This window comes from Hemitrygon akajei, chromosome 10, assembly GCF_048418815.1.
Source record: "Hemitrygon akajei chromosome 10, sHemAka1.3, whole genome shotgun sequence".
Taxonomy (NCBI): domain Eukaryota; kingdom Metazoa; phylum Chordata; class Chondrichthyes; order Myliobatiformes; family Dasyatidae; genus Hemitrygon; species Hemitrygon akajei.
Window position 1 is genome coordinate 90,584,132 of NC_133133.1, and position 13,575 is coordinate 90,597,706.

The window sequence follows — 13,575 nt, forward strand, 5'->3', positions numbered from 1 at the left end:
TGGTCAGAGAAGTTCAGGATTGATTTCAAGTTTACAAAGATTTTTAAACATTAGGGTGATATTTTTTCATTCTAATTAACGATTTCAATGTAATTTAACCTTAAAACAATAGAAAAATGGGTAATCATTTTACCTTTCCTGAAGATTTGATTCCTTTGGACAGGGCAGCCCCAACGATCAGCCAGGCCAGAAGCAAACAGAGGGCTAAATGCCAAACTATGTTCCCCATCTCATCCATCAAACTGGACTGGTGTAAAACCCCTTTACTGAATGGTAACAGAAAAAGTTGTTATATAACAACGTTTCTCATTAGACAGCATTGTAAGGTATAAGCTACTAGAATCAATGATGTAAATTTCATCAATATCCATTTTATAAGACTGCAAGGAGTTGGAGCAAAATGCTGTGTTGATATTTAACACACAGAACAGTACTTCACAGGAACAGGTCCTTCAGCGCACAATGTCTACACCAAGCACAATGGTAAATTGTACTAAATCTTTTCTGCCTATGCATAATCCATGTCTCTCCATTCCCTACATACTCTGCACCTATCCAAAAGCCTCTTCATACTTGCTTGCACCTCAACCCTTGAGGTGTTCCAGGTACATACCACTCGCGGCGCAAAAACACTTCCTCAACACATTTCCCTTAAACTAATGATTAAATTAATGAAGGAAACCTGAGGATCAGAACTATTTTACAGAAGTTGCAAGTTCAGCTGGTTTGGTTGAATGAGCAGAGCTCATTCAGCAGAGTCCATGGGGACCACTAGAATCAGTGGGCTATTCCACCATGACACGGCAATTTATTTATCACATTATCACATGAAACATCTAGTGAAATCTGCCATTTGTATTAACATCCAACAGCCAAGGTGCTGCCACACACAACAGGGCCAACATACATGCTCACCTTGTTCCGTGGAACAACACAGACCACAACAAAACAAAACATACCTCGCGACAAAGCAACAACGATAATACAAGCCCTCCAAGCACACATACTAAGTCCTCTAACCCCAGGACAGGCAGTCTTCAACCTCCAGTAGACTTGTGGATTCATAGACATTGGGTCTTTGACTTCCCCAGTAGACCTACCGAGACTTGCAGAGTCAGGGTTCCTGGACAGTACTCACCTCCTTGTACCTCAGAACCTTTCCACCACCCAGAAGACACAAATTAGGAGAGTGACGCAATATTGTATACTTGAACATCAAACTTTGGCAGTTCTAACAGCAACACTGCTCCAGCACCACTCAGCACCATCAAGAGTCTTTCTTGATTGGCATCATGTCCGCTCTGAATATTTCTGCCCTCTTTCGTCAGTTTAGTATGGCTGCAGTGTGTGAAATCAGCAAAATCTATTGTAGTTACTTTTGTAGGTTACTTGAACAGCTCTTTCCAACCTGCAACCTCTAGTACCAGGGAGAGGACAGTATTTGTAATTGTACAACAATGCCCTCCACATTTCCCACTATGTTACTCATTACCTCTTCTTCATCGTCACTGTCTGAACACTAAAAGAGTCGTGGGCGTACCTTCAGAATCAGATTTATTATCACTGTCTTAAGCCATAAAAATTGTTGTTTTGAGACAGCAGTAAAGTACAAAAGCATTACATTAGTATAAGTTATTAAAAATAAATTGTGCACAATAATGAGGTAGTAGTCATGGGTTCATTTAGAAATCTGATGGTGAAGAGGAAAAAGCTGTTTCTGTATCACTGAGTATAGATCTTCAGGTTCCTGTACCTCCTGCCTGATGGTAGCTTTGAGAAGAGGACATGCTCCGGAAGGTGATAAATAATCTGTGATAAAGCAGCCAGTGAGCTGGATCACATGGAGGCTGAAGGATTTCTGCCCAAGGCTGAGAGGAGACCATGACCAATGCCAATGGTCCCAGTAGACAAGAAGAATAGGTCTGCCAGGATCTGTAGTGACTTTAAAGTCACTATTCTGTCGTCACGCAAGAGATTTTCCTGTTTTCTCAAGCTAAACAGGCAGATAACTCCAGTATTGGCATAGCAGTAGTTGAAGATTGTTTTATTATTCATCAATATGTTACAGTACGCAAGGAGCTGGTGTAAAAAGGCAGTACTTCTCAACGTTCTAATGAAGGCAGATTCAAATATTGATTGAAACTCCCTTGACTTCCAACTAATTGCTTCTAACTGACTGAAATGTACAAACAATATAAAATGGCTATGCTGATGACGACAGGTTATTGCTTAACAATGCAATAATGAACAATCAACAACAGTTGTGAACTAAGTAGTGAGATCCAATAATTAGAGATAAACAAACCACATCAAGGAAGACATAACAGTCACCACCAACCCAGTACTAAAACTAGATCATTACCTTCTGCTCAGGATAGAAGATATTTTTGCACTTTTCTGGGGGAAGACACTTCAACAAAGTGGACTTGTCTGAGGCCTACCTACAGGTGGAGTTGGAAGAAGAGTCCAAAGTGTTTCTCACTATAAACACACACAAAGGGCTGTATTGCTATGATAGGCTCATTTTCAGGGTTGGATCTGTACCTGCTTTCTGGAAGAAAGCTATAGAACGGGTGTTGCAAGGTTACCCAGACACGTGGTGTTACCTGGATGACATCATTGCCACTGGTAAGGATGACAAAGAATATCTGTAGGATCTCAAGACAGTGCTAAAAAGATTATATGATTATGGGCTCAGAGCACAACACAACAAATGTAAATTCTTGAAACCAAGCATCACTTACTGTGGTCACACCATTGATGTGCAAGCACTACACGAGTGTGTTGAGAAAACTCAAGCAGTGGTGGATGCCCCATGGTTAAAGGACATGCCATAGCTGTGGTCCTTTCTAGGATTTGGCAATTACTATAACCTGGCTTTTGTGCTCTGTCCCTTGAACTCATTACTACATTTCAGGAAAAAATTGTAATGAACAAAGCTCTGTGAGGTAGCTTTCCAAAAAACAAAGGAACTGGTGATGTCAGACACACATTATGATCCACAATATCCAGTGGAGCTTGCCTGTGATGTCTCACCTTACAATATAGGTGCAGTCATGTCATATGTGATGGAAGTCACTTCCCCATAGCCTTTACATCATGTCCTTTACTGCTGCAGCGAAAAATTAAGCACAGATCAACAGAGATCCCTTGAGTCTAGTTTGGGACCTGAACCATTTCAACCAGTACAGGAGAGAGTTTACACTCATTACTGATCATCAACCACTGGTGTCCATTTTCAATCCACAGAAGGGTGTTCCACTCACAGCAGCAGCACAGATGCAGAGATGGGCTCTGTTTCTTGAAGGACACAACTAAAAGATCAAATTCAAGAGGAAACTATTGTGGAAATGCTGATGGATTGTCCTGCTTACCCTTGGAAAAGAAAGCACCTGAAAAATATACATGAAAGTACACTACTCTTGACATATTCTCCCTAATGCAAATTGAAAGTTGCCCTATTACAGCAGAGATGATCCAAAGGGAAACCAGAAGAGACCCCATGCTGCATCACGTCCACATGACTGGAATGTAAGCAGTTCTCACATTTTAACCAGCATCAGTATGAAACTGCCCTCCACAGGGGTTGCTTTATGTGAGGATTCAGAGTTGGTGTACCATCCGAGCTGAGAGCTAAAGTGTTGGAGCATGTGGTCAAAATGGAAGTGTTGGCTCAAAGCTTTGTCTGGTGGCCTGCGATAGATCAGCTGATCGAGCAGTTTGCCATGCACTGTTTGGGATGCCAACACATCCAGAAGATGACAAGTGCAGCGCCTCTCCATCTCTGGGAATGGCCTGCATTGCCCTGGCAGAGGATTCCTGAGGATTTTACTGGACTATTCGTGGGCACAAATTTTTGGTAGAGGTGGATGCAGCCACAAAGTGGCCGAAAGTGTCCCAATTGCCCCACTACAGCCTCGCAGGCTGCTGATGTGTTGAGAAGCCTTCTCAAAAGGACTGGTATTCCAAACACTTAGTCAGTGGCAATGGAATACTGCTTGTTGTGGAACAGTTTCAGTCATTCTTGAAAATGAATGGAATAAGACTTATTACATCTGCACCATACCACCCAGCCACAAATGGCTTGGTGGAAAGGTTTGTCCAGAGTCTAAAGAATGCACTGTGAGTAATGTCAGCAGAACACACTACACTTAATCAGAAGCTTGCCAAATTCCTCCCTGCATCTCACAATGCAACAAAACCTCACCAGCTGTATTGTTCCTGGGTCATCCCTTGGCATCACGCTTGGATCTCCTCAAAGCCAATCTCAGCAGTAGGCAGGACGAACAGCTGAGACAAATTGAAGGCTTGTCAAAATGGAGGTTTGATGTTTCACTCCTGGACAAGTAGTCGTGGTGAGGGACTACAAAGATGATCAAAATTGTGTGCTTGGAAAGATTAAGGACTGAACTGGACTGCTCTTCTGCACAGTAGAGACGGTGTTTGATATTATCTGGTGATGACACATCTATCAGTTGAGGACAACAGAGTCAATTGTTAGAGAAGAAATGTGGCCAGAGCTGCCAGAGCCACTTGCTGCAGTCCCAGAGTCAACTCCTACAACCATCACAGGGGCGGCCCAGAACCTGAGATTGCTTCACAACCACAATTCTCACCTGCCAAACTTGTCAGGGAAAGCATCATCCCACAAGAGTAAGAAATCCTCCACTTGATTAAATCTTTAGGCCTGAAATGGGCAATTTAAACTTTACAGTGTGGTGGATGTCTATATTATAATGATAATTATTTACTGTGTACATACATTGAGAGTTATTCTCTATTGAGCTGGAGTTTACAACTAAGCAGGGAGGAGTGTAGTATATTCAATATTTATGTAATATTGCAAATATGTTGTTTGATTAAACATTTGTTTTTGCTTGCATGATTCATTAAGGGTTATATGTAAGAAGTATGTGAATGGCATACGTTATTATGCCACCACACCATATGTGTGCACCTCACTAAAGTAAAATGAAGAGTAGACATGTTATCCCTGAGCTGCAGTGTTTTCCTTTAGATTAGTTTCAAAGTAGCAAAACACAACAAAATTGAGTTCATGGAGAGGGTTCATCACTGTGATTTCACAGCCCACTGAATTATTTAAAAAGAAGAATCTTACAGCAAATCAGAGAAGGTGGAAGAGACTGCTGAAGAGATTCTCAACTCTTCTTTGAACACTAAGGTCTGAAAAACTGCTAATTTCCATGATTGCATGAAGTTTCCACCATAGTGAATAGGTGGCTGTGGAAGCAGTGAGATTTGCAAGAATGGGCTTTGTGTGGTATTGGGTTTAGTGGCTTGGGGTTCAGTGAGTAATTAAGTGATAATTCCTGGATTTGAATAATGGTGGTAGTGGATTAATGGGGCAGTGCGAGGTTGGTGTTGTGGCTGGTTGGCTCTGGGAACCCATATACAATGCCCTCAAACGACTGGTCAGCTGGTCATTTGTACCTGAATTCCTGTGTGTAGTGGGTCTCTCTTTCCTCCACCACATCTACTGTCCCCTCAGCTATTATCGGAGAACAAGATCCCCTCTCCCAGCTGTGGTTTATAGTATGGGTTATAGTAACCTCCAGAGACAAAGGCAATGACTGATGGCTGCATTAATAAAATACAGATTATTTAGTCAGTGCCAGAAGACTTAATATGGGGCCCATGGTTGTTAAGGTACAAGACACTGTGGTAACTGCTGGCAGGTCACAGAAGTCTCATTAATAAGGCTATAGAACAGATATTGTCAACAGAGAGACAGGTGTTAATTACATCTCCTGGACCTGTTTCGAGCACTAAATGATTTAGCTCTGAGTATTCTATTTTTCCCGTGCTAACTAATTTTACCAGCACTACCCATTTTAGTCAGTACTAAGTTAACATTGAGTATTTCCATTATCCATTTTCCTGTTAGTATCTGTGCAAGACAAAGGACTAAAAACAACAATAACTTAAGAAATAGGAGCAGGAGTCGGCCATCTGGCCTGTCGAGCCTGCTCCTCCATTCAATAAGATCATGGCTGATCTGGCCATGGACTCATCTCCACCTCCCTGCCTTTTCCCTATAACCCTTACTTCCTCTACCATGCAAAATCTACCCAACCTTGTCTTAAATATATTTACTGAGGTAGCTTCCTCTGCTTCATTGGGCAGAAAATTTCACAGATTCACCACCCTCTGGGAAAAGCAGTTCTTCCTCATCTCCATCCTACATCTACACCTGTACAGTTGCAGCATAACCTCCATGCTCTTAAATTCAATCCCTCTAGCAATAAAAGCCAACATCCCATTTGCCTTCTTGATAGCCTGCTGCACCTGCAAACCAACCTTTTATGATTCATGCACAAGCACTCCCAAGTCCCTCTGTACAGCAGCATGCTGCAGTTTTACCATTTAAATAATAATAAGCTCTTTCATTTTTCCTTCCAAAGTGGATGACCTCGCATTTAACAACATTGTAAATCTGCCAGACACATGTCCACTCACTTCTCTATCTTTTTGCAGACTCGCTGTATCTTCTGCACAATTTGCTTTTCCACTAAATTTAGTATCAACAGCAAACTTAGATACACTACACTTGGTCCTCTCTTCCAGATTGTTGATGTATATCGTGAACAGTTTGGGCCCAGCACCGACCCCTGTGGCACACCACTCACTACTGATTGCCAACCAGAGTAACACCCATGTATCCCAACTCTCTGCTTTCTATTAGTTAACCAATCCTCTATCCATGCTAATACATCACCCCCAACTCTATGCATCCTTATCTTATGGATAAGTCTTTTATGTGGTGCCTTATGGAAATCCAAGTAAATCCATCTGTTCCTCTCTATCCACTGCGCTTGCTATATCCTCAAAGAAATCCAGTAAGTTTGTCAAACAGGACCTGCCTTTGCTGAATCCATGCTGCGTCTGCCTGATGGGTCCATTTCTTTCCAGATGCCTCACTATTTCTTCTTTAATGATAGCTTCAAGCATTTTCCCAACTACAGATGTTAAGCTATCTGACCTATAGTTACCTGCCTTTTGCCTACATCCTTTTTCGAATAGTGGCGTGACATTCACCATCTTCCAATCCACTGGGACCTGCCAAGAGTCCAGAGAATTTTGGTAAATCCTCCATTATAACTTCTGCCATTTCTTCCAGTACCCTGGGATGCATTAATTACCCAGGCACTTAGCTATCTTCAGGCCCACAAGTTTGCTCAGCACTACCTCTTTAGTGATAGCTAATGTATCGAGTTCCTCATCTCCCATCTCATCCATAACATCTCTATTTGGAATGTTAGATGTGCCTTCCAACATGAAGATCGACACAAAATAGTCATTCATAACCTCAAACATCACAAACAAAGTGCTGGTGGAATGCAACAAGTCAGGCAGCATCTATAGGAAGAAGTACAGTTGACATTTCGGGCCGAGACCCTTCGTCAGGACTAACTGAAAGAAGAGATAGAAAGAGATTTGGAAGTGGGAGGGGGAGGGGGAGATCTGAAATGACAGGAGAAGACAATAGGGGGTGGGGTGAAGCTGAGAGCTGGAAAGTTGAATGGCAAAAGGGATACAGAGCTGAAGAAGGGAAAGGATCATGGGACGGGAGGCTTAGGGAGAAAGAAGCGGGGAGGGGAGCACCAGAGTAAGATGGAGAGCAGGCAAAGAGTGATTGTGAGCTCATAACCTCAGCTATTTCCTCATTATCTAATATCAATTCCCCCTTCTCATCCTCCAAGGGACCTACATTCACATTAGCACCCTTTTCTGCTTTTTATAATTAGGTAAACTTTTACTATTGATTTTTATTATTGTGTGCCAGTTTATTTTCATAATCTATCTTCCCTTTCTTTATTGCTCGCTTAGTGGACTTTGTTGTGTTTTAAAGTTTTCCCAATCTTCCAGTTTCCCACTACACTTGGTGACTCTGTATGCACAAGCTTTTAGTTTGATGCCTTCTTTTATTTCCTTAGTTATCCAAAGCTGGCTCTCCCCACCCTTACTACCTTTGCTTTTAACTGGAATAGAATTTTGTTGAGCACCGTGAAAACTCTCTTTGAAAATCTTCCACTGTTCCTCAACTGTCCACCAGACAGCCTGCGTTCCCAGCCTACACTAGCCAAATCCTCCATCATCCCATTGTAGTCTCCATTGTTTATGTATAATACACTGGTTTTAGATTGTACTATTGCACACTCTATCTGTAAGAGAAATACAATCATACTGTGATCACTCTTTCCATGAGGATTCCCAACTACAAGATCACTAATTTTACCTGTTTCATTATACAGGACCAAATTTAAGATAGTATGTTCCCTTGTAGGTTTAGTAACATGTTGTTCAGGAAAGCCATCACAGAAGTATTCTATGAAGTTCACCTCAAGAGTGCCTCGACCAACTTGATTCACCCAATCTACATGCAAGTTCAAGTCCCCATGGTAACGGCTGTTCCATTCTTACATGCCTCAGCTATTTCTCTGTTTATTGCCTGTGCCATTGTAATGTTATTATTCGGTGGCTGATAGACAACTCCCACCAGTGATTTTTTTTCCCCTTTACTATTCTTAATCTCTACCCAGATGAATTCAACATTCTGCTCCTTAGATCTTATATCATCTCTCACTATCGCCCTGACTTCATCTTTAGTTATGAGCGCTACCCCACGTCCCTTACATTCCTGCCTATCCTTCCGTATTACCTGATATCCTTGGATATTTAATACCCAGTCCTCTCCGCCCTGCATGCACGTCTCTGTAATGCCACCAAATCATACCCCTTTGTACTGATTTGTGCCACAGGTTCACTGAACTTGTTTTGAATACTACGGGCATTCAGATAAAGTGCCCTTACACTCATTGTGCTTTTAAAATCTTATAATCTTTTACTCTTTTGCACTTGATTTTTCTTCACTCCAGAATTACTCTTCTCTTTTTTATCTCTTGCTTTTTCTTTATCTTTATCCACACTTTTCTCTTTTACTTTATCCATACTTCTCCAATCTGTTGAACCCACCTCCCCTACTATTTATTTAAAGCCCTATCCACAGCCCTGGTTATGCAATTCGCTTGGATCCAGGTCCCATCACGGTTCAGGTAGAGCCCGTTCTGTTAGTACAGCTCCTTCTTTCCCCGGTACTGGTGCCAATTTCTCATGAATTCAAACCGGCTTTTCCCACACCAATCCTTGAGCCATGCATTAACTCTCTAATCATCTTGACCCTATGCCAATTTGCACATAGCTCAGGTAGCAAACCAAAGAGTACCACCTTTTTGGTTTTGCTTTTTATTTAGTCCCTAGCTGCTCAATTCCCTCAACAGAACCTCTTTCCTCATTTTACCTACGTCGTTGGCACCCACATGGACCATGACAACTGGATCTTTCCCCTCCCACTGCAAGTTCCTCTGCAGGACAGAAAAGATAGATAGATAGATAGACACTTTATTCATCCCCATGGGGAAATTCAACATTTTTTCCAATGTCCCATACACTTATTGTAGCAAAACTAATTACATACAATACTTAACTCAGTATAAATATGATATACATCTAAAATCACCCTCTCAAAAAGCATTAATAAATAGCTTTTAAAAAGTTCTTAAATAGTCTTGAACCCGGGCACCAGCTAGGAAACACAGCCTTTGGAACGCTCTATCCTCACAACAGAGAACTCTGTCTATTACCCTGACTATACTATCCCCAATTACCACTACTTTTCTCTTCTCTTCCCCCTTCTTGAATGGCTCCCTGAACTACAGTGCCACAGTAAGTTTGCTCATCCTCCCTTCAGCCCCCACTCTCATCCACACAGGGAGCAAGAATCTCAAAAATGATGGACAAGCTGACACTCTTCCAGCACTGTCTCTTGGATCCCACTACCAGCCTCACTCGCAGTCACACCTTCTTGTCCCTGACCACAGACTGAATTTGAGGCAGCTAATCTAATGGTTGTGACTACCTCCTGAAACAGAGAATCCAAGTAACTCTCCCATCGCTGATGTGCCGCAGTTCGAAGCTCAGATTCCAGGTCATCAACTTTGAGTCTGATTTCCTCAAGCAGCCAAGAATTGCTGCAGATGTGGTCACCAGGAACCACTTTGGAGTCCACCAGCCCCCACATCATGTAGCTGCAGCACATCACTTTATTCTATATCATCCCTTTATTTAATTAGCTGTACTTTAGTGACTTTTTATTCAACCACTACAAAAGCCTTACTTGCTACTTACCTGTGCCTCCTCAACAAAGCCTCAAGTCCCACTCCTACACTGGTTCACTCACACAATGGCTGCTCTGTTTTAACCCTGCTTTACTTTTATTTGCTCCTGCTAATGAATCATGAATTGATTAGTCCGCCACTAGTGCGATGATCCCTATGAAACACACCCTTTTTAAACTCTTCTCCCTGACCTGTGCCAAGCTCACTCTCTCTTTGAGTCAATTGGTCTGCCACTAATGCGCCAACAGAAGAATGAACAGCATTCTCAGTGTGAGCAAACATTTGAAGGAAGCCACATATCAGGATGGTTCATAACATTTTCAGATAATGCAAAGGAATTACAAGGAAATTAGTAATTCAGTACTCTGGTTTACCCTCTCAATTTTATTGTGGCACATCAAGCAGCAACCTTGCTGTTTCTTTAGAATTTGTCTGTATTTTTACGAGGCCGAGGATGGAACGTGTGCAAAGATCTGGCTGGATTTGAACCCGGAATCACTCGTCTCAAAGTCCGGCGTGGTTGCCATTACACAACCAGCTGGTTTCTCAATTGTATAATTGAAAGTAAACATCAGAGCATTTTGGAATTACAAATCAGAAGCTGTTTTGAGAAGTTATTGTTGGTATTAGTGAAATTATTGAGTGAAAGTAGATTTCAACTTCATTAGGGATCTGAAGAGATTTGATATGCCATCAAAGTTTCTTGCAAGTTCCTGTGGTTGTATGGTGGAGAGTATTCTGAAAGGTTGCATCACTGCTTGGTATGAAGGTTCCAATGCCCAGGATTGCAAAAAGCTGCAAAGAGCTCCAGACTCAGCCAACTCCATCGTAGACACAATTCTCTCTACATTGACAACATTTTCAAAAGCCGGTGCCTCAACTTCTGGCAGTAGAGCTAGTTGTAACTATGGTAACACGAGATAACCAGGAACCAAGTTCAACACAATAAAATGCAATGTGGTAAAATATGGTCACTAGACTCGTGTGAAAATTGTTAAAAACATATCTTTTCACCCAACTGCCAATAACTAGGATGATGCACTCTTAGTAATATGGAAAATGGTAATATGGCAACCAAAAAGAAATTAATCAGATATGGACTGCAATATTAATGTGGTACTATTTTAATGGGAAAAGACTATGGGAATTTAGGGATATTAGACTTGGAAATAGGATTTAAATCCTTTCTGACCCTACAGACATACAGGAACCTGAGATTGCAACAAAGATCTGTGACAGATACTCAGAAAAGAGACCCTGGCTTTTCAATTCAGAGAACAGATGAAAGATACAAATCTGAAAAAGATTTATGTCTTACATCTTGATTGGGCAGTACACATGCCTAGACAGAGTAGTACTGGAGAGGATGTGTCCATTAACGGGAAAGTCTCAGACTGGAGGGCATAGCCTCAGAGTAGAAAGACATTCCTTTAGAACAGAGATAAGAAGAGATTTCTTCAGTCAGAGGTTGGTGAATCCGTGGAATTCATGGTCACGATGGCTGTGGAGGCGTTGGGTATACTTAAGTGGAGGTTGATAGGTTCACGGATGATAGGCTTAGTAAAGTTACAGGGAGAAGGTAGGAGAATGGGATTGAGAGGGAAAATAAATCAGCCATGATTGACTGGCAGAGCACATTCAATGGGCTGAATGGTCTTGCTCCTATGTCTTATGGTCTTACTGTACAAGTTGTGGTGCTTGCATTTTATCTTTGCAATTAAGTTGAATAAAGTTTACCTTAAACCACCTAGTGCTAACAGACGTCAGCAGCACTAACTGATTTACTACTGGTTAAGCACAATAGTTATTAATTTGTTTCAATAATTCACTGAAACTGACATTAATGATGGATAATTTGAATAAAATAATATTTAGATGGTCTAATGGTGAACTTTTCCTTCAGTAAATGAGAATTAAATAAAAAACAGTTTACAATGTCTTCAGTATATGGTTGAATTAGATTCTCAATGCTTAAGCAAGGTGCTGCTGACTCTTGGAAAGCCCTATTGCGATAGTATTCAGTAACAGATACTCAGTGTAGCTAAAGCTCAATCTGAATCAAACTCTCATCCTCACTCATTGAACTGCACATCTACCCATTGATCCTTTCTGGAAAAGGCAAAAGTTGGAGGTGTTTTTGTTTCTCAATGGTGCTCCTATATGGTAGTTTCCTTGAACTTGTGTTCCCCCACCTTGAGTTGCTAATGATCAAATGCCATTTTATATACTTAGGGAGTTCTCCTACATAATCCTGATCACAGCTTACATACCATCAGTGATCGATTATAATCAATCGCTTGAAGTACTGCATGATATTGTCTCCAAACATGAAACAATCCATTCTGATGCATTTCAAAACATAGTTGAGGACTTCAGCCAGGCTTGGTTGAAGAAAACCCTGCCTTATTACTATCAACACATAAGCTGGAGCACGGGAAGTCCCAACAGCTGATAAGATGGTGCCAATGAACAGTGTAACCAATGGCAATGTCCTTCAGACAGTTCACAGAACTATTTCTTTTTCTTATTCTTCTTTCAAATACGATTCTACTAAGCTGTGTGCAATTGGAACCCACACCTTACATTCTGATGGCGTCTTTTTGGGCCAATTGAGTGATCTTGAGCTTTGTCTCCGAGAGTTTGGTGAGGTTTGGATTGGAGTGTGGGGTCTGGAGGCCTTGATCGACTCCACTTCACACCAAGCTCACCGATTAAAGTGTCGAGCAGGATTGAAGTCAGTGAGAATGAGAGGAAGGTGAGCCATCTGCCTGTGTTTGACCAGTCTCCCTATCCCTCTCACTAACTGCTGCCAGAGGAATATGTGGTTTGGACTTGTTTAGAACCACTGCAGTTCATGCTATATGTACTTCTGGTTTCCAATTTCCAATTTTGTGTCATCTTGAATGGAGCAGACTGGTTCTGAGGCCTGCAGTCAACAAACAACACAGCACTAAACTGGACTGAACTGCATATTCCTAGACTGGTTCTGAGGCCTGCAGTCAACAAACAACACAGCACTAAACTGGACTGAACTGCATATTCCTAGACTGGTTCTGAGGCCTGCAGTCAACAAACAACACAGCACTAAACTGAACTGCACTGCATATTCCTAGAGACTGTTTCGAGGCTCTGCAGTTTGATGTTTAAAATCCTATGTGATATATGCTTGTTTTTTACTGTTTGCTCGATTTATTTTTTTCTCTGCATTGTGTGTTTCGTGGCTGTCTGCAGGAAGACGAATTGCAGGGTTGTATACCATGTACGTACTTTGACAATAGACCACTGGTATACTAAGATAAGGAATGCCTCCTGTTCCATGCCCAGACCACATGATTACTTAGCTGGCCTCCTTCTTCTTGCATACAGGCAGCGGCTAAAG

General features: G+C 41.6%; 1 protein-coding gene across 10 annotated transcripts in view; it reads right to left on the minus strand.

Moving 5' to 3' along the window:
• Window positions 1–13,575, minus strand: part of LOC140734531 (sodium- and chloride-dependent neutral and basic amino acid transporter B(0+)-like) — a 117,120-nt gene that overhangs the window by 76,454 nt on the left and 27,091 nt on the right. For all 10 annotated transcript variants that reach the window (XM_073058622.1, XM_073058618.1, XM_073058620.1 and 7 more), the window contains one exon: window positions 134–266. In XM_073058622.1, the coding sequence (XP_072914723.1) occupies window positions 134–266 (133 nt within the window). The remainder of the gene's footprint in view (window positions 1–133; window positions 267–13,575) is intronic.